Source organism: Cydia amplana, chromosome 15 (genome assembly GCF_948474715.1).
Source record: "Cydia amplana chromosome 15, ilCydAmpl1.1, whole genome shotgun sequence".
In the NCBI taxonomy this organism is placed as follows: domain Eukaryota; kingdom Metazoa; phylum Arthropoda; class Insecta; order Lepidoptera; family Tortricidae; genus Cydia; species Cydia amplana.
The window spans coordinates 15,712,416-15,737,803 of NC_086083.1; the positions used below are offsets into that span (position 1 = coordinate 15,712,416).

Genomic DNA, 25,388 nt, shown 5'->3' on the forward strand with positions numbered 1-25,388 from the left:
CGGACCAATCACGGCACGGGACTCGCTCACCCCAGTATTTTTGGCAGCATCGGTTTCATGAAATAATTGCTCTAAACTCCGTCTAGAGGATTCCTAGTCTATGCCAGTTACTAACAGGTGGCCAGTTACTGGCGAATTACCCTAAATCATTTATTTGTTATTAATTATTCCGTAGAGATAACTTTACAGTCACTATTTTTAGTCATTAAATTATTTGAATTGAACAAACACTTAATACATCGAGATCGAAACATTAAGATATTGCTATCCTTCTCTAACTTACCATAGAATGTGATGCATCCATAGAAAGAGACGTAAGTGTATAGACATATATTCACAGTTAAACCATACCTTAGCTTTACCCCAATAGAGTTCAAAATTGAATACACTCAATTTGTACATACATCCTTCGTTGATTTTACATACTGGCCTACATTACAACAATAACACGGAGATTGAACCATGTTTATTGATCAATATTTATTGATCAATATTTATTGATCAATATTTATTGATCAATATTTATTGATCAATATTTATTGACGAGCAATCCGTATTGACAATCACATCCTTATTAAGAGGAAAGTTGACGACAACTTCTCCATACAAACATAGCCCCCATTTTCCTCTCTCGATATCAATATTGATTATGGGAAATATTTTACACAATTTGATGTATATTTAACTTTTTTAGTTTTTTTTTTAGTTTTTTTCGCAACCAGGAAAACACCAAAAAGCTATTCCTGGTTTTATAAACAATATCGAAGCTTAAAGCTGTCTTGCTTCCACAAATGAATAATTTAGCAGGTGCGAGGGATGCAGCAGATTACTCACACCGTGTGAATATATGAGTGCATCCAGTCATATACCTATCTCTTTTCCGTACATACAGACGTCAGTGGGCGTGAAAGGGAACGTTTGTAAAACAAACCTGCGACATTTTGAAAAGACTAGTTTTTCTAAATTTTCTTCTCATACACGCACCAAGGACCAACCAACAATATACAGCCGTCTCTCTTCCGCATAGTAAGTGCGAGGAAACAAATAAAAGAGAAAAAACGCTCTTACTCCTAGTAGTCCAAACAGCAAGAAATATAACCGTCTCCCTTCCGCACATGAAAACATCTATAATAAAACTGCTGATGCGTAAAGGTTAACCATATCCATCTCTTTCTCGCATGTAGTGTAGAAGTGGAGATTGCACTGTTCCTAACCATATAGCCTAGTAGAGGCTGAGTAACCATAGTCGTCTCCCTCTCGCATATGTAGTTGTAAGCGGGTGCGAGGGAGATCAGTAGAAGAATAGGAGACGTTCTTGAGCCGTGCCGGAAAGTAGACGCCAGCCGCGTTTTATGTTCAGGTATTGAATAATGGCGCGCACGCAGATTAGGATACCTGGAAATAAATTAAAAGTAAAGTTGGTGTTTAAGTCGTGTAAGTGTAAGATGCTTTTTAGGGTTCCGTACCCAAAGGGTAAAAACGGGACCCTATTACTAAGACTCCGCTGTCCGTCCGTCCGTCCGTCTGACACCAGGCTGTATCTCACGAACCGTGATAGCTAGAGAGTTGAAATTTTCACAGGTGATGTATTTCTGTTGCCGCTATAACAACAAATACTAAAAACAGACTAAAATAAAGATTTAAGTGGGGCTCCCATACAACAAACGTGATTTTTGACCGAAGTTAAGCAACGTCGGGCGGGGTCAGTACTTGGATGGGTGACCGTTTTTTTGCTTGTTTTGCTCTATTTTTTGTTGATGGTGCGGAACCCTCCGTGCGCGAGTCCGACTCGCACTTGGCCGGTTTTTTTTTCTCTATGCTTAAGTATACCATAGAGTAACTTATGCATACTGTACCTAAAACTCTTTTTCACTTCTCATGCTCGTAAAGTTCGACTTTAAGTCGTGCGTAGACGACATAAAGTTGCTTATTATGTTCTAGAGCATAAAGTAAAATCATCTATTGCGACCCTTATTGACCTAGCAATAAAGTCCAAAATCTGCCATACAACTGCCAGCCTTGCCGGCGCGCCCGCCTTGCCTCGGCCACAAAATTGCCTCGGGTAAAAATGGGTCACTTTATGCCCTTGTTGTAAAATCTACTATTTGACAGGTTTTCACAGACAATCAAATATGACATTGATACATCAAGGCGGTTTTATTTACAAAAGGGCCTACCGGGAAACGCGAAATCGAAACTCAGCTGTCTGACGACGCTGACTGACGTTAGGTAACAAAGTGTCGGCTCTCTCGTTTGCGGTAGACCTTTAGATTGGAGTGTTTCACGATCAGCGTCCACTTGGCCAGCGACAGGCCGAACCCGGCCAGCGCGCCGTAGCGTGAGTATACGCTTGTTTAACAAACTACCAGATACTATTAAAAGCCTTACACTTCATTTATTTAAGAGACGCTTATTCCAATGGCTTAATGAACAGACCTTCTACTCAATAAAAGAATATCTGGACAGCTAAACTGATTTACATGATATTTACCTATAAATCTGTGACATCTCAATTAATTCGTATAATACCAAATAATTAGTCTTACATTTTGTTATTTTGTATATTAATATTATTGTTATGTAAATACATATGAATTAATTTTAGATTATCTAAGTGCATGTTTAGCATACAATTTGCATGTCACTGTGTGACAAGGTAGCTTGGCTCACTTAACTATGAAATGTAACATCCTATGTATACCCTATCTTTCGCAAATAAATAACTTATGACTTATGACGGGACACCTCAGACATCATCATATCTTACCGAAGGCCATGATGAGCCACCACAGCCAGTTCTCGTGGCTGGCGAGCTCGGTGGAGTGTTTCACGATGAGCGTCCACTTGGCCAGCGACAGGCCGAACCCGGCCAGCGCGCCGTAGCGGGACACCTCACACATCATATCTTACCGAAGGCCATGATGAGCCACCACAGCCAGGAGTTCTCGTGGCTGGCGAGCTCAGTGGAGTGTTTCACGATGAGCGTCCACTTGGCCAGAGACAGGCCGAACCCGGCCAGCGCGCTGTAGCGGGACACCTCACACATCATATCTTACCGAAGGCCATGATGAGCCACCACAGCCAGGAGTTCTCGTGGCTGGCGAGCTCGGTGGAGTGTTTCACGATCAGCGTCCACTTGGCCAGCGACAGGCCGAAGCCGGCCAGCGCGCTGTAGCGGGACACCTCACACATCATATCTTACCGAAGGCCATGATGAGCCACCACAGCCAGGAGTTCTCGTGGCTGGCGAGCTCGGTGGAGTGTTTCACGATGAGCGTCCACTTGGCCAGCGACAGGCCGAACCCGGCCAGCCCGCTGTAGCGGGACACCTCACACATCATATCTTACCGAAGGCCATGATGAGCCACCACAGCCAGGAGTTCTCGTGGCTGGCGAGCTCGGTGGAGTGCTTCACGATGAGCGTCCACTTGGCCAGCGACAGGCCGAAGCCGGCCAGCGCGCCGTAACGGGACGCCACCGTGTGGCAGAAGCACATCAGCAGCAGGAAACCGATCCAGTTGAAGAGGAATGCCACTGAAATTAAAAAAAAAATTAAAACCCTCGTTATGTTCAATACTTGATAAAAGCATTAAGCGCTGGTGGCCTAGCGGTAAGAGCGTGCGACTTGCAATCCGGAGGTCGCGGGTTCGAACCCCAGCTCGTACCAATGAGTTTTTCGGAACTTATGTACGAAATATCATTTGATATTTACCAGTCGCTTTTCGGTGAAGGAAAACATCGTGAGGAAACCGGACTAATCCCTAAACGGGCCTAGTTTACCCTCTGGGTTGGAAGGTCAGATGGCAGTCGCTTTCGTAAAAACTAGTGCCCACGCCAATTACTGGGATTAGTTGGCAAGCGGACCCCAGGCTCCCATGAGCCGTGGCAAAATGCCGGGACAACGCGAGGAAGATGATGACTTGATAAGTTAGGTCGACTAACTGGACGCCGTCCTAAGTATCTTTGGGCGGATAGAGTACAGGGTCGTGAGCTCGGCGTCAGCGAAAGTTGCAAAATGTGTTGGAGGCCAAGACTCATTCTGGATCATCGCGCCAGCCAAGTAACTTCATCATCCTCATCATCTCAGCCGAAATACGTCCACTGTTGGACAAAGGCCTCCCCCAAGGATCTCCACAACGAAGGTCATTCACTGCCCTCAACCAACGGTTTCCTGCGACTTTAACCAGATCGTCGGTCCATCTAGTCTAGGGACGCAGCGTGGGAGTAAGTTACGTTCAATATTATTAAGAATCCCTCCGTTATATGTGTCAATAATTTACAAAAACGCAATAAATAAATTACATTGACATTGACAACTGTTCGTGTTGAAACATCAGGAAACTATTATAAGTGGATAGGGATTAATTAAACTTATTGTCTTCAGTTAACGTGATAGTTATTCATGAAACGGAATAAATCGCGTTTAAACAATTTAAAATACATTGCTCGCCGACCGCTGAGCCCCTTGCCAGCTCTAGTGGGCAGTGGTTAAACTAAGAAAACATAATAATATAGTGTAGTAAAATAATAATAAGTCAGCCTGGGCACAGGCGTGATCTCATACGCGAGAGGGCTTGGGCTATAGTCCCCACGCTGGTCAATGCGGGTTGGAGATACACCTTTGAATTTCTTCGTGGATTTATGCAGGTTTCCTCACGATGTTTTCCTTCACCGAAAAGCTAGTGTTAAAATGATATTCCGTAAACAAATTCTAAAATAATATTTCCACGAATCCGAATTTGAACCCGCGACCTTCGGATTGAACTTTAAGTTTAATTAATTTCCCCTTATTGCACAATGTAATGTCGCATACTTATACTGTCGCATGCAGGAGACCACATACTTGGGGTCATCCATTAATTACGTCACACGAATTTCTAGGTTTTTTGACCCCTCCCCCCCTCCTTGTCACACTTGGTCACATTTGGCAAACCCCTCCCCCCCCTAGTGTGACGTCACATTTTTTCTACGAAATCGCTAAATCGAATTAAGTAAGTACCTAAGTATTATTAATATTTTATCAAAATATTTTTGACGATATAAATATTAGTAATTTTATAACCCAAAACTGCTTAGGAAAGAAAATTAAACGAATAAAAACGATTATCGTTTTAAAAACTTGTTATTTAAATGTACCTACAGTGAATAAAATAACTTAAATAAATTTTCGGTTACTGATGAAGTTAAAGTGACGTCACAAAGTTTGTGTCTACCCCCTCCCCCGTCACAATATGTCACATTTTCTCGACCCCCTCCCTCCCCCTAAACGTGTGATGTAATTAATGGATGACCCCCTTTAATGAAACTACGTCAGTGACATCGGCGAAACCAAATGTTCTTAATACAAATATTTACACGCCATTCAATTTACCAGCTATATTGTGTTAAGTGGTTTTATTAACATTCGCTATAACTAACCATTATAATTTATTTTCAACCTTATGAGTGATTACATTAGGGTTGATTTTCTTGAAGAATTTATAGTTTCTTTGGCAATTTAAAGCATGGGATTATAAAAAGTAACAGCTGTTAGTACTAAGTTTGTTTATACAATTGGTTTCATACAAATAGAACATGACATAGTTTTTATACAAACAGAAAATATCAACTCACGATTGCTTTCAATCGTAGTTCGTTTTACTTTACGTTACTAATATATTCACAAAAAAAAAATAGCTCTAAACGCCAACGCGTTGCGCCATGTTTTTTATTAGCAAAAGTGACACTAGCTTTTTGAACGTACAGTCAGCGGCAATAGTTGCTAAGCGGGCGGGTGTTCAAAATGATCTTGACGCGAATTTATTGTTAAGAGAATAAGAGCGCGTCAAGGTAATTTTGAACACCTCGCCCACTTAGCAACTATTGCTGCTGACTGTATAAACGCGCGAACAGACATATTTGGCTGTTGAGCCATCATTTTGCTACGTGTTTGGATGGCTTTCTTCAACCCACCAACGTAGCGGCAGCTGACGTTCACGAGTCTTCATTTTACATCTTGTGACTAATAACATTAACCATACATAGCCAGGGTTTAAGTAGTTAAACAAAAGTAGTTAAGAAATCACTAACATAGTATAAAACAAAGTCGCTTCCCGCTTGTCTGTCCCTATGTATGCTTAGCTCTTTAAAACTACGCAACGGATTGAGACGCGTTTTTTTAAATAGATAGAGCGATTCAAGAGGAAGGTTTATGTATAATTTGTTAACCCGTGCGATGTCGGGGCGCGTCGCTAGTAAATGTAAAGTAAAGTAAAGTAAAGTATTTATTAATTGTAAACTGTGTACATAAGATGTCATAAACATGAGATATCGAATCAACAGTTGCCCATTTCGAGCATACAATATGATCTTAAAACTACTAACTATACTAGCTTACTGACTAACTTATACTTAACAAACTGGTGATTCCAGAAAAAACTCATTTAGGTTGTAAAATACATTTTCAATCAACCAATTTTTTTATTTTAATTTAAAGCGATTCCCCCCCAACATTTTTATTTCAACTGGCAGCGCGTTAAAAACTCGTATTGCAGTATTAAATGTATAGTTTGTAGCTTTCTAGTAGACCCCGAAGGCTTATCCTATTTTTTTTTTTTTTTTTTTTTTTTTCTTATCCTCCAACATGATTGGAGCCAGTTTTTGCAATATCTATTTTAACTCGTTCATTCTAGTTCTCGCTAGCTTTCTTCTCGCACTTCCATTCTGCATACTTTATCTTTCTTTCATTCATCGTCTTTCGCTGCTTAAGGTCTGCGTGACCATTTACTTTACTTAGGCCTGGATGAGGCCATTTTCTCTTCTCTTTTTTATTACTACTCTAATACTATTCTTTCAGGAATTTGGGGATTGGGTACTTCTTTATTTACATATATTTAGGTTTTACAATCTCGGGTTGTTTACATTCTAGAGTTTTATGTTTTTAGTAATTGTTTCATAATATGTTACTGCTGTTTTATCAGGGGTTTATGGGTTGGGGTAAATTCTTTATTTACATTTATTTTTATTTTCACAAATCGGCTTATTTTATATGTTTACATTCTTTATTTTTATTTTTACATTTTTCACTCTATGTTTGTTATATGATATGTATGCATATACTTCACTATATGTATTTATCATATCTTACTTATGCTACCTTATTTCTATTTGTTACCTTAACTATTATTTGTCTACAGTATTGTAAGAATAATTCTCGTTTTTTACTTTTAATTATGTTTGCCAGGTTATCTAAGCTGAGTTTTTCATCTAAAAGGTGTTCTGTGTCATATCGAAGTTTAGCAAAGATGGGACATTCAATAATTATATGCTGGATCGTTTCTTCAGCCTCCGGTTCACAGAGGCATGATGGGCTCTCCTTGCACTTGAATCGACTCAGGTATGAGGAGAACCCCCCATGCCCCGTGAGCAGCTGCGTAACTATTCCATCAAAGTGGAGTTTCCGCACGGTTTTGTGAGCTGTCGTCGCATCTGGAAAAAAGATTTTAGTTACTGAAGCCGTTTCTTCCGTTTTGTACCTTTTGTCCCATACGTTTATTGTCTCGGTACGGATAGCCCGCTTTATAAACGATATGGGGCATTTGTCATACTCCGGCTTTTTCTTTCCTTTTAGGGCCGCGTCCTTAGCTAGCTCGTCGGCTCTCTCGTTTCCGCCCAACCCCGCATGTGCCTTTATCCAGAATAGGGATATCGTTTTATTCTGGAGTCTGCAACTTCTCAGGTTGCTCCTGGCCTCGACTGCGAGGGGGTGAGTGGAACCTGTATTAATTACAGTCTGTAGTGCCGCTCTTGAGTCGCTGTATATGCCAAAGGTGACCTCTTTGTGTTTGAGTGCGACTTCTGTTGCCCTACATATGGCCAGCAGTTCTGCCTGGTAAACGGTGCAGTAGGGTGATAGGGTAAGCTTAAGGGCCCTGGTTTCCGCTGTGTTGTTCCATATCGACAACGCTGCTCCCACTTTGCCCTCAATCTTACTACCATCTGTGAATATGCGCACAGCGTATTCGCTGTGACGCAAGTACTGCTCCTCGTCGTCCAGGTTTTCGAACTGCAGCCCTGTTTGTTCTGCTGGGTGCGGGGCCAGTATTTTGGGTGCCATCTGTTCGGTCTCCCTATCGGCCAGCTGGTGACTGGGTGCTCCTCTCTTTGCTTCATACAGTGACGCGGCTTCCAGAACCCGGAGGTCTAGAGGGAGCGTCCCCGTGAGTATCAGTGTCGAGTTTAAAGATACCGTCTGTGCAGGATTCGGTGGTTTTCCAGGGTCCATTCAATGAAGACGTTTATTTAAATATGTAGAAAATTCGTTTATTACGAAAAGTGGCTTTATACAGCTCAAAATTTAAATGTAACGAGTAACGTGTTTATCGTGTCGTATATCGAGGCGAATGGGGGACAAGATGAGCGCGGAGAGGGGCGGTATCGCAGTTGTCGTCGCAGCGCCGCTAGATGTCGCTAGTAGGTGCGTGAACATGCCCCCGGCCTTGGGAGCACCGTCTCCCAAAGTAGTCTTCATCCGTCTAGGTCTGCCGGCTCTGGTAGTAGCGGGCAGATCTTTGAAAAGCTGCGTCGTATTGTTCCTGTCGCCGTGAGGATGTCGGCGACACGGTTCACGCCATCGCTCCCAGGGTATAGACGCGTGATTCGGCCTAACCGCCATTTGAGAGGAGGCAGGTTATCGTCCTTGATTAGAACGAGACTGTTTAACGCTATGTCGTCTTTCTGCGTCTTCCACTTGGTTCGTCGCTGGAGCTCCGCAACGTACTCCGTGGCCCAACGACGCCAGAAGTGTTGACGTAGGGCTTCGATCCTGGCGTAGCGAGACAGGCGGGAAGGCTGCACGTCCGTCAGGTCCTCGCTAGCAGGGCAGGTCAACGGCCGACCAATTAGGAAATGGGCTGGCGTGAGCGGGGATAAATCAGTAGGATCTGTGGACAAGGGTGACATGGGCCGGGAATTCAGGATGGCTTCGGCCTGTGTCAAAACCGAGCTGAATTCCTGGTACGTTAACCTAGCGTTACCTACTACCCGTTTTAAATGAAATTTGCACGCTTTTATTCCAGCCTCCCATAATCCGCCAAAATGGGGGGAATAAGGAGGAATGAAACTGAATTTGATGCCGTCATTGGCAGCGAAATCGACTATATCCTTCGAATTATTTTTTAAAAATGTGGAAAATTCTTTTTCGGCCCCAACAAAGCATTTTCCGTTATCCGAATAAATAATATGAGGCTTTCCTCGTCTACTAATAAAACGTTTAAGCGCTAATAAATAATCTTCAGTGGTGAGACTCGTAACAAGTTCCAAATGAACGGCTCGTGTGACCATACATATAAACAAACAAATATACGATTTAATAAGCTGAGCTCCTCTCCCCTTTCGATTAAGGATGAAAATTGGCCCGCCATAATCAACGGCTGTGCGAATGAACGGGAAACCAGGCTCTAAACGGTCCAAAATAACATTACCCATGATAGGACTAGGTACTTTACCTTTCATTCGAATACAGGTAACGCATTCTCGAATTATCTTCCTTGCCAAATTTCGCGCACCTAAAGGCCACCAACATTCACGCAAAGTAGATAAGAGTAGCTGCGGTCCGCCATGTAGCAGCCGCTTGTGTTCATAATTGAATAACAACACCGTTAACTTATGTTTACTGCACAATAACATGGGATGTTTTTTGTTGTAATCGAAACTTGTGGAATTACACAATCTACCACCGACTCTAATCACTTTTGAATTATTACGATCGTCTAAAAACACGTTAAGACCGGATATACGATTATATTGTTTACTTTTCGTCTTAATCGGTTTATTTTTAAGTAAACTATCGTAGACGTCCGGAAATGATTGCATCTGTGCAAATCTAACTAGCATAAGACGTGATGCACTCAGCTCGTCCACCGATAATGAACCGGTTTGGCGGAGTTGTTTACGCTCAGAGTTAATGCGTGAGTTTAATATAAAGCGGAGTACATACGCGCCGATTCTAATTAATTTATTGTAAGATGAACATCTATCGAAATTGAATAGTTCATCTTGCTGATTGCAAACTAAACTTACCGCGGTCGAACGTAACTCGGGTAAATCTTCGATTGCCGTATTTTTACTCGTATCGTCATGAATAAAATCCGATTTTGTGTCATGCAAAAATGATGGTCCGAACCACCATAAGTTACAATCAATTAAATTATCTAAAGCAACGCCTCTAGACAATAAATCACTAGGGTTGTCTTCGCTTCTCACATGCAACCATGTCGCATTACCGGTGAGATCGTTTATTTGCGTAACGCGATTTTGAACAAAAGGCTTCAATAAATGCGGAGACATGCCCAACCACGAAATTACTATAGTCGAGTCACACCAGAAGTAAACTTTAGTGAACGCTAACCTTAAGGAATCGGTTATTTTCTTGTAAAGTTTAGCACCAACGAGCGCTCCTGAAAGTTCGAGTTTCGGGATAGTTAGAGATTTCAGGGGTGCGACTTTACTTTTAGCACACAATAATCTAACAGTTACATCCGACCCTTCATCAAATGTCCGAATATAAGCGCACGCGCCGTAAGCATGCAACGATGCATCTGAGAAAATATGCAATTCCGTTTGTCGAGTGTGTACACCCCTTACATGACGCGGAATCCGTAAATCGTTTAAACGGCTCAAAGTATTTATGAAATTATTCCACATCGATTTAAGGTCTTCTGGGACCGGGGTGTCCCAATCGATACGACTTAACCATAATTTTTGAAGCAAAATTTTGGAAATTATCACCGCAGGAGAAAGTAAACCTAACGGATCGTAAATCTGTGAAATAATCGATAACATCATTCGTTTATTTAAGTACGATGAGTTAGGCGAGGGATCGATTTTTGTAGTGTAATACAATTCATCGCGCGTATTATCCCAACCTACCCCGAGCGTTTTGTTCTGGGTGTGCTCACCAACAAAATGCTCCTTGGACTTATCCTGCGTAACGTCACAATTAAAGGTCCATTTACGTAAAGGAAAGCATCCTGATTGCAGAACGTCATACGTTTTTTGACATATGTCAAGTAAATTTTGGAAATCATCATCTCCCGTAATCAAATCGTCTACGAATATATCTTGGTTGATAACGCGCGCGATGACGTCATCACCACATTCCAACGCTAACTGTCGTATACAACGTTGACTTAAATATGGCGCACTAGTTTGCCCATATGTGACCGTATTGAGTTCATAAACGTGTAATGGATCGGTAGGTTTTTCACGCCAGAGGATCATTTGCAAGGATCTCTGATCTGGTTGGATCAAAACCTGCCGAAACATTTTCTCCACGTCAGCACAAGCAACGTACTTGTATTGACGGAAACGTAGCAGAATAGCAAAAATATCGTTTTGAAGTGCTGGACCCGGCAGCTGAATGCTATTCAACGATTTATTCGTGGTGGTGGGGGCAGCACCACTATACACAACGCGTAATTTAGTGGTGGCACTCCCCTCCCTAAATACACCATGATGAGGATGGAAGTAATTAGGTGTACCATAGTCGGTAACACGAGTCATGTGACCCATTTCTTCGTACTCTCGCATGAAATCACAATATAAACGTTTATATTCCGGCAAACGTTCTTGTTTACGTTCTAAGGATAAAAATCGATTTTTCGCTAACGTATAAGAATCGCCCAACGTATCAGCTGATTCTCTTAGCGGCATTCGGACGGAGATCCGACCGTCTTCTTCGCGTTTAGTCGTATTGATAAAAATATCCTCACATTTCTGCTCGTCAGCTGTAAGAATACTATCTACCTGAGGGATATCCTCGATCTCCCAAAACTTTCTAAGTTGAGAGTCAATCGTTTGAGTAAAATAACAATGGACTTGATTATTAATGCGCAAGTTCCGTGTATTATTTGGACCAGATACCAACCAGCCGAATTTCGAATTTATTAAGTACGGCCCTGTTGGCAATCGAATCTTTTCACCGTCTAAAAGGTCCCAAAATATCTCTGAACCTATCAGTATATCGATTTCTGAAGGCACGTTAAAATTGGGATCTGCTAACTGAATGTTATCAGGAATACGTATACTATCTAAGTCTATGTAAGTCGAGGGCAAACTGGATGTTACGCGCTTCAAGACAAAACACCTTAATGACATAGAATAATCCGAATTTTTAGATCTTATAGTTACATCGCATGACTGATTTGACTGCGTAACTATTTCTGAAACACCGGAAATCTGAATAGTGGACTGTATGTTTTTAACGTTTAATCGATTACGTAACTCTTCCGTTATAAAACAATGTTCACTCCCATTGTCTAAAAACGCGCGACACGTATGAAATTGATTGTTCGCGTCGGCTACTTCTATTAACGCAGTAGTAAGTAAGCCTCGCCTGGGAATGAACCGATTACCTTCCGCGCCACCTTCGCACTCAGCCATAGGCGCGCGGTCAGCTGATACACAGTAGCTAGATGTACTCGGCACTGATAACGGCGCGCTGTGTGCAGGCGCACTCGACGGCCTCACGCACACATTATCATCGCGAGTAGTATCCATATGCAATAAACTATTATGTTTTTGTTGACACTGCTTACACGGACCGAATATGCATTCGTTTAAGGAATGCCCTTCGCGTAAACAGTTATTACATAAGTTTTTATTACGAATTAAGTTTAACCTATCTTGGACAGATAAATTTAAAAACTTAGCACACGTATAAAGCGCATGATTCTCGTTACACATCGCACAGTTTCGAAAACGTTTATTATTTAAAGGCTTTGATTTATTATTAGCATTGACACTAGCAGAGACACAACTGACTACTTGCGTAGGTTTATTGGACGTGTAATTAGGCTTAGTACTAAACGCGGTCGGTGCCTTAGAGTGATTAGAGTTTATCATTTCTAACGTATCCGCCCGGTTTCTGAGGAACGATAAGAGATCTTCCAGCTTAAGTTTCTTAGACTCATTATTGATTGACTTATCCGAGATAGACCCTATGTGAGATTCCCACTTACGCTCCGTGGTCGTATCGAGTTTCGACACAATTAAATGAATAATTAACGTATCCCACGAGTCGGTAGGTTCATCTAACGTTTTTAAAGCGCGTAAATTACGTAACACGGTATCTATCAGTCTACGTATTTGAGTCGAAGATTCTTGTTTCAAGGCTGAAATATTGAACAACGATTTTATGTGATTATGTACTAAAAGCCTAGGGTTATGAAAGCGAATTTCAAGCAATTCCCATGCTTGAATGTAGTTGGCAGCCGTGAATTCTAACGCACTAATTACTTGTAATGCACTACCACTTAGCGATGATCGAAGGTAATGAAACTTTTGAATCGCGTCGAGATCGGAATGTTTATGAATCATTGTTTCATAAGAATGTTTAAATTCGAGCCAACGATCATACGAACCATCGAACGAGGGCAACTTAATTTCGGGTAGTTTAAATTTTGATAACGGTTTGTTCACGGCATGGTCACAACTTGAAATAGTAACGTTATTTGTCTCCACACTATCGACTAAACAATTAGCGCTAGCCATAGTACCGAAATATAACTCCTCGAGAGTTTCTACGTATTCAGAATTGGCAGACATTTCTGTTTCTGGAGAGCAAAGTTCAATTTGGCTTTCAATGTCATTAAAATTTTTAAAAGTCTCTGTAGCTGCTTGCATACGTAATTTTAATTCAGCAATTTGTACTTTAGAAGGAGTCACCGATAAAAGAGAATCAACGAATTTTTTGAATTGCGTAAGCCGGCCTTTCAAGTTACCTCTTTGTTTGCGGAGGTCTGAAATTGTAACCTGACTTTTTCTAGGTGACCCTGATCCAGAAGGAATAGTTAATTTAGCACCAGTTTCATCCCCCTCACCCATTTCGAAAGAATAAGAGAAATTGGAACTACTCACGTGCACAAATTCCAAACTGGTACGGTAGATCACAAACTGCTGCTGCGCGACTTGCGTAACGAGCGGCACTGGAATGCACAAATAAACTCGGTTTTAACACAGATCGATTAGGAAAGGAATAGACGGGATTGGTAGACCTGACCGTTCACTGCTGCAGACGCTGATGAGGTGCTGGTGTCGTCTCGCAAGGGTATTTCGTCTTCCCGACGAGCTGACTTCTCTCGCAGTATCCGGCTCGAGGATCAAATTATGTGCAGGATTCGGTGGTTTTCCAGGGTCCATTCAATGAAGACGTTTATTTAAATATGTAGAAAATTCGTTTATTACGAAAAGTGGCTTTATACAGCTCAAAATTTAAATGTAACGAGTAACGTGTTTATCGTGTCGTATATCGAGGCGAATGGGGGACAAGATGAGCGCGGAGAGGGGCGGTATCGCAGTTGTCGTCGCAGCGCCGCTAGATGTCGCTAGTAGGTGCGTGAACACCGTCCGATAGGCTTTGCACATTTTTTGTGCGTATCCCCTCTGTATTGCGTTCAATTTTTTGCGGACTTCAAGTTTTTCGGCTGCTGGTGCCCATGCCGCTGCAGCATAGAGAATCACGGGCTCCACTGCTGTGGTGTATATTGTGCGGATGACCGTTGGGCTTAAGCCCCAGTTTACGCGGGCTGCTCTTATCAACTGTTTGTAGATGTTTGCGGCTTTCTTACAGACGTTGGACACATGGGCATTGAATGTCAGTTTGTTGTCAATGGTCAACCCGAGTATCTTTATCTCCGAGGACATTTCAATGTCGACCCCTCCCATGCTTAGGCGTGGTGTATCATATTTCAGCTTTTTAGTGATTACCATCGCATTGGTTTTATGGGGAGCGAATCTAAGCTTATTTTCGACACCCCACTCCCGAACATGTTCAAGGGCGGCATTGGCTTGTCTCTCGATGTCCCGGGCTTCCCTGCCTTCAAACACTAGAACCACGTCATCCGCAAAGGCTTGACAGTAGTGCCCAAGACCCTCCATTTGCCTCAGAAGAGGGTCCAGCAGCAGGTTCCACAATATTGGCCCTCCTATGGATCCCTGTACGCATCCTTTCTCTGTTTTCCTCCTACACTTTGCCCCCGCATATCTAACCTCCACTTGTCTATCGCTTAGATAGCTGCTGACTACCCGCCTCAGGTTCACTGGACACTTTTCCTCCGCCAGTCTGGTCTTAATGGCTGGCCACCAGGCACTGTCAAAAGCGCCCTCAATGTCCAGCGATACCATGGTGACAATTTTCTTTTCTTTTATTTTTGATTTTATGTACTTGGTGAGGGCGACTAGTGCATCTTCCGTGCTTCTTTGGGGCATAAAACCAAACTGACGGGAACTGATCCTGGGTAGTATGTGGTACTTGATGCGGTTCATCAGCATCTTCTCATATATCTTCCCCAGTACCGGTAATAGTCCTATTGGCCGGCTTATCCTATTGTCTATTGTTCAGTAAAACCGCACGTGCTACTTACCTGCAAAAAAGGGTCCTAATTATTCTATTTGGCACCTGAGCGCGGGCTAGTCCAACGCTCAAAAAACCAGTGTAGGTGCGCTCTCCGATAACGCGCCTTTGTTACGCATCTCGATGACACATTTTAGACTGGTTCTGTAGCGTTCGACTCGCCGGCACTCAGTAACCGAAGTACCAATTTTTTATGCAGGTGGTTGTGGCACGTGGCGGTTTTTCTTAACAATAGACAATAGGATTAGCCTTCGGGGTCTATTAGAAAGCTACAAACTATACTGTATAACTGACTCACCGAAGAACGAAGTGAGGAACATGACATCGGTGCCAAGCAGGCTGTTCTCAGGGTCCAGTTGTTCCCCGGTGCCCTCTGTGGGTTCCACTGTGACAAACGCCGCAAACGTGGGCAGGGGCGGCGGTAGGGGACCTTGGATCTGCGAAACAATATAAACTTATTATCAGGGGTCGGACAAAAAGTGCCGATGACGTAAAAATGACGTAGTCTTGCACACAGGATGATGTTTGAGTTTGTATTTAAACTTCCGTGTGACATGTAGTAACAAAGTAGTATTAATGAAGTAACAAAATAATCGTAAATAAATCCATGGAATTAATAATACAGGTGGTAGGGTGATGTAGTGAATGCCGGCCACAATATTCGAGTACAGCCCTAGTAGCACGGTCGCATTTTTATCATTTATCACCATGCCTGTCACGTTCTAACAAGTATGTAAGTGCGAAAGTGACGGGCTTAGTGATAGTGGATAAAAAATGGAACCGTGCTGAGCCCGCAGATGACATTTTAGAGCGTTTTCTTATACATTAGTAAATATAAATTTTAGCTAAATATAATCGTGAAGATACAATAGCTAAACAATAACGATGTCAATTTATTGTTCATCTGATTGACAATGTGTCAGTCAAAAACGTACTTACTCATTTCAAGTGGCGATATCGTTTAATAAAGAGTTGATAAATGATAAGTGATAATTGTTTATGAAAATCAAAAATACTATTTGAAATCATCCTATAAGTGGTTTGACGTCATCCGCACTTTTTGTCCGACCCCTGCTTATTATTATTTGACGACCGGTCTGGCCTAGTGGGTAGTGACCCTGCCTGTGAAGCCGATGGTCCCGGGTTCGAATCCCGGTAAGGGCATTTATTTGTATGATGATACAGATATTTGTTCCTGAGTCTGGTTGTTTTCTATGTATTTATATATATTATATATATCGTTGTCTGAGTACCCACAATACAAGCCTTCTTGAGCTTACCGTGGGGCTTAGTCAATTTGTGTAAGAATGTCCCTATAATATTTATTTATTTATTATTATTATTATTCTCTTTATTTATTTATCATCTTAAGTTAGGTTAATTTATAATATGGATATAAAAATAAAATACAAAAACACTTACAAAAACAATACAAAATACTTATAAACATATTATAAAAAAACCTAACCTAGGGTGCCGCCAGCAGCGGGGCAAGGCCCAAGCTGCCGGTGGTCAGGGCTGCAGAGAGAGGAACCGACGGACTATCCGCGCCGTGTCCAAGATCACCGCCTTCTGCATCTGACCCTTGATCCAACCACCTAGCGAGAGTCTCTCAAGATGTTGGTCGAGACTCTTCGCTATTAGACCGTTCGCTGAAACAACTATCGGGACAATGATCGTCGAATCAACATCCCACATGGCGGTTATCTCGTGAGCCAAGTCTAGGTACTTACTGGACTTGTCCTTCTCGGCTTTCACGAGATTCTCATCATGGGGGATGGTGATGTCAACGAGCACGGCCCGGCGTTGCGCTCGATCTATTATCATAATGTCAGGCTTATTGGCTACAATAGTCCTGTCAGTGATAATAGATCGATCCCAATAGAGCGTGGCACGACCATTCTCGAGAACTGGCACAGGTGAATACTTGTAGTACGGTACTTCGCGGTCCACAAGACCGTATAGAAGAGCAAGCTGCTGGTGAATAATCCTGGCTACGAGATTATGTCTGTGCAAGTACTCGCCGTTAGCAAGATGAGAACAACCGGAAATGATATGCCTGAGTGACTCTCCGGGACGGCGGCATGCCCGACAAATGTCGACCGTACCGTCCTTCAGGATATATTTCCGATAGTTGTTCGTCATCATTACTTCGTCCGCAATTGCACAGGCAAAACCCTCGGTTTCTCCGAAGAGATCCCCGAATCGTAACCAGTTCACCGACGCGAGCAGGTCCACATCGGGTCCCGTGAGGGCCTTGTAGAACCGCCCGTGTAGCACCTTACTCTCCCATGCCGTCTTGCGATCCGCAGTACTTAGTACCACAGGTTTGCGCCAGTTCTCGTTTGCCAAGGAGAGCGGCGTGAGGTTCCTGTCTACTGCCACCACATCACGATGCATCCCACACTGGTTGTTAAGAAAATAATTCCTGAGATTGTACACCTCGCGGTTGTGGAGATCCTTGGCGTTTAGGAAGCCTCGGCCTCCACATTTCCGTGGGATGTACAATCTCATAACTGACGAGCGTGGGTGTAGCATGCGATGCGCGGTGAGCAGTGATCGGACCCTCCGATCCAGGGCGTCCAGCTCGGTCTGAGTCCACCTTAGTATGCCAAAGGAGTATGTGAGTAGGGGCATTACCCAGGCGTTGAAGGCGCGCACTTTGTTGCCTCCTGACAAAAGACTGTTAAGAACTTTTGTGAGCCGACTGAAAAAGCGCTCCTTCACCGACCGTCTAATACCCTCGTCCTCAATACCCAACGACTGTGACATACCAAGGTATTTATAGGTTTCTGATTCAGAGATAGATCTGAAAGACATTGTCTCAGAAGGTTGTAAATTTGTTGAATTTACAACCCTCCCCCGCTGTACATGCATAACCGCACATTTATCGACACCAAACTCCATGTTGATGGCACTACTGAAGACTTCGGTGGTTTTCAGTAGCTCCGTCAAGTCTTGGTTATTTGGTGCAAATAATTTGAGGTCATCCATGTACAGAAGGTGAGAAATGACTATTATTATTATTTATTATTATTTCAAGGCTGTAGTATGGTGGAGGCCTATGTCCATAAATGGACAACCAATAGAATATACTTTATATAAACTCAATAGTTACAATCAGAAAAAAAAAACATACAACATATATAAAATCGCAAAAATAGAATATTAATTAAACTAGATAATAATTAGATTAAGTTACTGAAAATGTAATTAATGCTCTTTATATTGAATCAAGCATGTATCGTTTTCTATTGGAAATCTAGATAAGCTGTCTTTTTTTAGGGTTCCGTACCCAAAGGGTAAAAAACGGGACCCTATTACTAAGACTTCGCTGTCCGTCCGTCCGTCTGTCACCAGCGGGCTCAGCACGGTTCCATTTTTATCCACTATCACTAAGCCCGTCACTTTCGCACTTACATACTTGTTAGAACGTGACAGGCATGGTGATAAATGATAAAACTGCGACCGTGCTACTAGGGCAGGCTGTATCTCACGAACCGTGATAACTAAACAGTTGAAATTTTCACAGATGATGTATTTCTGTTGCCGCTATAACAACAAATACTAAAAACAGAATAAAATAAAGATTTAAGTGGGGCTCCCATACAACAAACGTGATTTTTGACCGAAGTTAAGCAACGTCGGGCGGGGTCAGTACTTGGATGGGTGACCGTTTTTTTGCTTGTTTTGCTCTATTTTTTGTTGATGGTGCGAAACCCTCCGTGCGCGAGTCCGACTCGCACTTGGCCGGTTTTTGACAGTGACAGACGATAGACGCTTTCGTTTGAATACACAGACGGACCGTTGCGCGTTAGAGGGTGTGCCATCTTGTGGCCTGAATCGGAAACATAAACATGTACAGTCAGAACACGGGATTGTTACGCCATTTAGGGTCCTAGCTAAATTGGTTGTTCCATACTTACGCTATGATGGCAAATTTAGCTAGAGCCCTAAATGGCGTAACAATCACGGAGCGTGACTGTACATTGCCAAAAGAAGTGCTGCCATCTACCGTTCTCGTACGTTTTCTGGTGCATAGTAACTGTAGGTTCTGCCATCTTATAGGCTACATTGCAAGCATAAACTTCACATTTACGCCTCGCGCCAAAAATCTGACGTCTCATGTGCTGCCCCCTTTAGTTCATGCACGCTCCCTATAGAAGCTACAAATTTTGAGTGATGCCTGTAAGCTGTAAGTCTATTTGAATTATTCAAACAGAAACACTCTTAACAGTCTTAACCAACCATCAATGGTTGGGTCTTATGTCTTTGAAATAAGGTTGAAATTTAGTCAGTTAACAGCAATTAGAATAGAATAGAATAGAAAGTCATTTATTCGATAAAGCACACATACACAGGACAAAAAGATGAAAAACAAAGAAAAAGAAAAGGATAACAATAACAATGCAAAGACAGCAGAGAGAAATTATATACACACAGACAGAAAAATAAATCACACTTGAGTTCAGCAATGTGTGCAGTAAGGAAAAGGCTTTGGCTCAGCATATTGTCACAATTTGCAAACAAGGCAAAATTGCAACGCTGTTTATTCGTGAGCGTCAGGATGACAGGACCATGATGGCTATTTATAACGAGTGTTACTCCAAGATTTAGTACCTATTTAGTACTATTTGGTACCTGACATCAAATATTTAGTACCTCAATAGAAATCGAGAAATATTGTAAATAAAGTGGCCAGCCATTCTGACGTCAGGTTGACAGGACCAAGTCCAGTTCCCCTATTTGTAGGCGTTATAGCGAATCCATCTTTTGACAAAGATTTAGTACCTATTTAGTACTTTTCATAATTATTCTTCTTATGTAATTTCGACTTAACGTAAAAAAGTTACAGCTAGAATAAACTTTGTATGTGCACAGTGGTGCAGTCAGTCAATGTGAACCGGGCCTAAAAGTTTGTTCAAAAGTTAATATTTTTGACTACAACATTTACTTTACGTTGTTTCGCCAATCCAAAATGAACCACGAGCGTAGTGAGTGGTTTGAAAGTGGAATCTTGAGCTTTGCGAGGACTTCAAGGCATGAGGTTTAAACAATGTTTCTACCGAGTGACACACTACATTTTTGACCACACCAACTTGAGGGAAATACTCACTTAAAATTGAAAATCATCACTTAAAGTCAATTTGTAACGTTCCACGGGAAAAGGTACCTTATGAGGGTTTCTAGTTTCGGAGATATTAAATGTTTTGTAAAAAGTTGAACTAATGCTATTTTTTTATTAATTTAATTTCTTAGATTAGGGTATTTATAATATGAATATAAAAGTAAAATATCAAAACACTTACAAAACAATAAAAAATACATATAAACACAAGGCCCAAGCTACCGGTGGTCAGGGCCGCAGAGAGAGGAACCGGCGGACTATCCGCGCCGTGTCCAAGATCACCACCTTCTGCATCTGGCCCTTGATCCAACCACCTAGCGAGAGTCTCTCAAGATGTTAGTCGAGACTCTTCGCTATTAGACCGTTCGCTGAAACAACTATGATCGTCGAATCAACATCCCACATTTTATTATTATTATGTGATCTGAAACCTTAATGCTTAACGTTTGTTTACATATTTTTATTTTTGTTATAAGTAAGTTAGAAGTCTAGTAATGTCTTCTCAAAGTTTAGTAGAAAAGGTAGCTTATGGAGGAGTGACTGAAAATTCCAAAAATACCTAGGCAATACGGGAAAAGAAGTTTGGTAAAGAACTGTATTAGCATTCTGAAAAACTAATTTGATAATTTCAGTTCTGGTCGGGGGGCCTAGCCAATACCAATTAGGTATAACCGTACATCGGACCTACATTACAAATCCATGTAGCCTGCTATTATATCAAAGTTACTCTCGTCAAATCCTTCTTGAGTAGAATAATCTTCATTTGGTGCAATAAATCTGCCATTGCTTTGCTGAAAAATGCCAACATCCGACGCATTGCTATAGGTTATCCAACCTCAAAGCCGCTTGTCTTCAATGGCAACATTGGCAACCAAAATATATTATTGATAAGAAATACACGATCTATCTTAACCCCAAAATAAGATTAGTTTATCTTAACTGTTCCATCATCATCATGCCTCATCATGTAACTTAACCACAAGGTACCTTTTCTTTACATACAAATTATTGATATTTTTTAAGATTATTATGACGAGGAACTAATTAAATTTGAAGCAGTTTAATGTAAATTAATATTTTCAATTCATAAAAAATAAACTTCAATGTAATTTCTTTCATATGTGCTCAGAAAAATTGATTGTGGGTAAAATTTTAGTAAAAAATATTCAATTTTGTGATTTTTCATGAAAGTGAGCGAGAGAGTACACCGCACCGCGACCGTTTAATGGAAATCCGTGGTCTCTGCCTACCCCTCCGGGAAATAGGCGTGATTATATGTATGTATGTAATAAATTCGAGTTATTTCCTCATGTTGGCTGGTAAAATTGACTTCTAGTGATGATTTTCAATTTTAAGTGAGTATTTCCCTCAAGTTGGTGTAGACAAAAATGAAGTGTGTCACTCGGTAGAAACATTGTTTAAACCTCATGCCTTGAAATCCTCGCAATGCTCAAGATTCCACTTTCAAACCACTCACTACTCTCGTGGTTCATTTTGGATTGGCCAAACAACGTAAAGTAAATGTTGTAGTCAAAAATATTAACTTTTGTACAAACTTTTAGGCCCGGTTCACTTTGACTGGCTGCACCACTGTGCACATACAAAGTTTATTCTAGCTGTAACTTTTTTACGTTAAGTCGAAATTAAATAAGAAGAATAATTATGAAAGGTACTAAATAGGTACTAAATCTTTGTCAAAAGATGGATTCGATATAACGCCTACAAATAGGGGAACTGGACTTGGTCCCGTCAACCTGACGTCAGAATGGCTGGCCACTTTATTTTCAATATTTCTCGATTTCTATTGAGGTACTAAATATTTGATGTCAGGTACCAAATAGTACTAAATAGGTACTAAATCTTGGAGTAACACTAGTTATAAATAGCCATCATGGTCCTGTCATCCTGACGCTCACGTTTATTCTGCCAAGGCCTGAGGGAGTGACTAAATATAAACTACACATAATAAAAATAAAATAATAAATAAATAGATAAGTAAAGTGCAATAAATAAATAGTAAATATTCGTGATACCTACATATAACATTTTTATTGGACATTAACTCTGTGGATAAAATATAGCGTGTTTTTTTTCATGTGTTGTGTTACCGCGTTTGTAAAATCGGCATAAAATATATATTCGTTGATACAATACCTACAGAAAGATATTTGAGCAAATATGCTACACATACTTACAATAAGAAAAAAAGAAAAAGAAAAATTACTTAAGTGGGGCGGATTCAATTTGGGTGTCCAAAAGTATTTGACGCAGTTTCCTTATCCAATTAATACCTGTTGTATGCCTTCCCCTTCCATCTGCTTTTCTCTCTGCACCTCCTCGTAGGTGGGCAGTTTCGAGTTGGCGGCCACATCGTACGGCGGCGGGGCCGAAAAGTCGGCCTGCGGCGGGGGTATGTCTTGTGTGTTGCCTGAAACAAATAAATAAATAAATAAATAAATTTAACTCGCACTGTTATGGTACGGGATACATGCGCAATATACCTAAAATAAAATAAGTTAAGTTAATGTACATATATGTTTTTAGTTTAAGGATAATCATATTGTGTGCCCTTACAGGGTGTCATGTACCTACCGCTTTATACTTGTAACACCTTACTGTATTATGAACATGACTACAATGAAATAAAGAATAAAGAACAAATATAAGTCTAAATTTAAAAAAAAATACAACGGGTTGCACTCCGCGAGTGCCGACAGAAGTGAAAACTCAATGACATCTTACGTCTTACGCTCTCGCGAGTTCAACATTTTTTCCCTATCACAAAAAGTGCACAGCGCCGCTAAAGAAGTTTTCACTGAAAAAAAAATATTTTTGGAAAGGCCAGGTAATGAGCACCAGAGATTTTGACAACTGGTCTGGCCTAGTGGGTAGTGACCCTGCCTGTGAAGCCGCGGTCCTGGGTTCGAATCCCGGTAAGGGCATTCATTTGTGTGATGGGTGTTTTCTATGTATTTGCCGCTACGTACGTACAACTGCCGCTTACCGGCGGGATGGTACAAGTGGTGCTTAGCAATGTATGTTTATTTATACTTTATAGTCAATATGGCTCTTATAACTGTAAGGTGATGGGTCGGTACCCTAACATAGTATCCACTTTTCTATACAACTAGTATAGTGATACAGGGACAAGAAATAAGTTGACCATTTCCTGTACAGTCAGCAGCAGAAGTTGCTAAGCAGGCCAGCTGTTCAAAATGATCTTGACGCGACTTTATTGTTAACCCTTAAATGCATGACTTTTTCTTTTTGCCCGAAATTAATATATGTATCACATAATTGTTTGCCGATTCTAGGAAAAATAGTAAAAAAAAAATAACTTCGATTTTCACTGCGAAATCAGTGTTAGAAGTTGAATTGGCTAAATTATATTTATGTAAATATGTAATTTTCAGTAATAGATATATGAAATTTTTTACTACCATTAGAAAGGTACACTATTTGTGATATACCTATGATAAAGTTTTTAAATATAAAATAATTACAAACCCCGAAAACACCATTCAAAATCACATACTAAAAATTACCAACTTCTGGATTTTTCCAAGCTTTCCGACTTTTCGTCTTAAAACGAATGTAATTTTTATAAATTAAAAATATTGCGTAAATTTAACCCTTACATCATCACCCTACTACTTGACGTTTGGTATAAAGGTGCATTCAAGAACGTAAGCCTTTTTTTTTTAATCTGTGCACTGTCTAATGCTTTGTAGACATTTGGCAACACTATGCATTTAAGGGTTAAGAGAATAAGAGTGTGTCAAGGTAATTTTGAACACCTCACCTGCTTAACAACTTCTGCTGCTGACTGTACTACAGATAAGTGTCAAACCTTAAAGCCCTTCAGTTTAGTTATCTTCAGCAACCATTTAAATATAAACAATTATGTAAATTCTTGAACTATCTGAGGTGTGCATGACAATATTATGTAAAGTACAATGATAATATTTTCTCACAAGCCATAGTTCCAACTGATATAAAACCTTAATACACAGGCACAAGGTCGCTTTTGGAACGTAAATCTACTGAACGTTATTTTATTTTATGCTACTTACTGTCTGTAGAATTGAATTGTTCTCCATCATGAAAGGGACAATGTTTACTAAGCAGAGTGATTCATATCTAACTCACATCTTATACGTATCTCTGAAAAATCTATTACAATAACTATCAACACAAGTACTAAAACACTGATAAGAAAAACATAAAACAAATTTGTAAATACTTACTCATATCGATGAAATGTGGTGGCATATTTGAGTCTATTGACGCTGGTAATATGACTCTCAAATGCGCCGGCGGGCATATATTATCCCCTTGAGGATGGTTCTGTAAAATATTAACCATTTCACGTCACATAATGCACGCAAATAAGTTACATAAATAAATTAGTACACACAATCAGACAATCACAATCGTCACCAATGTTCACGTACCATTTTGTTATCGTCGAACATGCGGCAAATCGGTTATTACTGTAAAACTAGAACAGTACTTCGAGCTAGTACACTTAAAAGTAGATTTGTCTGAATTATTTTAGAATATATAGGACTTAAATATTTTAATCAATCACAAAACGACGTAAAATAGTCGGCCAAACACCTCAATGTACTCTGTGTAGTCCTCAGAGAAGTGTCGTTCAAATTGTAAGTCGGGGTTTTTTTTAACACGAAACTAGTGAAAGTTTTACCATATTTTTCAAAAAGATCTAATATTATAAAGACTACAGGTGTAGTAATTGATTTCAGTGTGATTATTATATAATTTAAAAGTTCTTTTAAATATGTTTTATAATTAAATACTACTTATTATGTAGAGATCTTTGATCCAATAAACTAGTAACAAGTTTTA

At 40.8% G+C, this 25,388-nt stretch overlaps 2 protein-coding genes across 2 annotated transcripts in view; one reads left to right on the forward strand and one right to left on the reverse strand.

The window, feature by feature from the left end:
- Positions 1-25,388, forward strand: part of LOC134654661 (zinc finger BED domain-containing protein 4-like) — a 1,082,235-nt gene that overhangs the window by 166,209 nt on the left and 890,638 nt on the right. The window lies entirely within an intron of this gene.
- On the reverse strand, positions 1,216-25,154 carry LOC134654674 (NEDD4 family-interacting protein 1-like). Its single transcript, XM_063510152.1, has 6 exons — positions 24,974-25,154; positions 24,767-24,866; positions 22,811-22,947; positions 15,690-15,828; positions 3,349-3,534; positions 1,216-1,395 (listed from the first exon to the last, which is right to left on the reverse strand). Exons 1-6 carry the CDS (start codon positions 24,992-24,994, stop codon positions 1,292-1,294), a joined length of 687 nt encoding a protein of 228 aa, XP_063366222.1. The 5' UTR covers positions 24,995-25,154; the 3' UTR covers positions 1,216-1,291.

Excerpts from the sequence above, each read along its gene's own strand:
- LOC134654674 (XM_063510152.1), bottom strand. The coding sequence starts at position 24,994 with ATGTTCGACGATAACAAAATG. Across the intron at positions 22,948-24,766 it reads ACCACATTTCATCGATATGA|GCAACACACAAGACATACCC; the intron begins GTAAGTATTTAC and ends TATTTGTTTCAG. Across the intron at positions 3,535-15,689 it reads GTTCCTCACTTCGTTCTTCG|TGGCATTCCTCTTCAACTGG; the intron begins GTGAGTCAGTTA and ends TTTTAATTTCAG.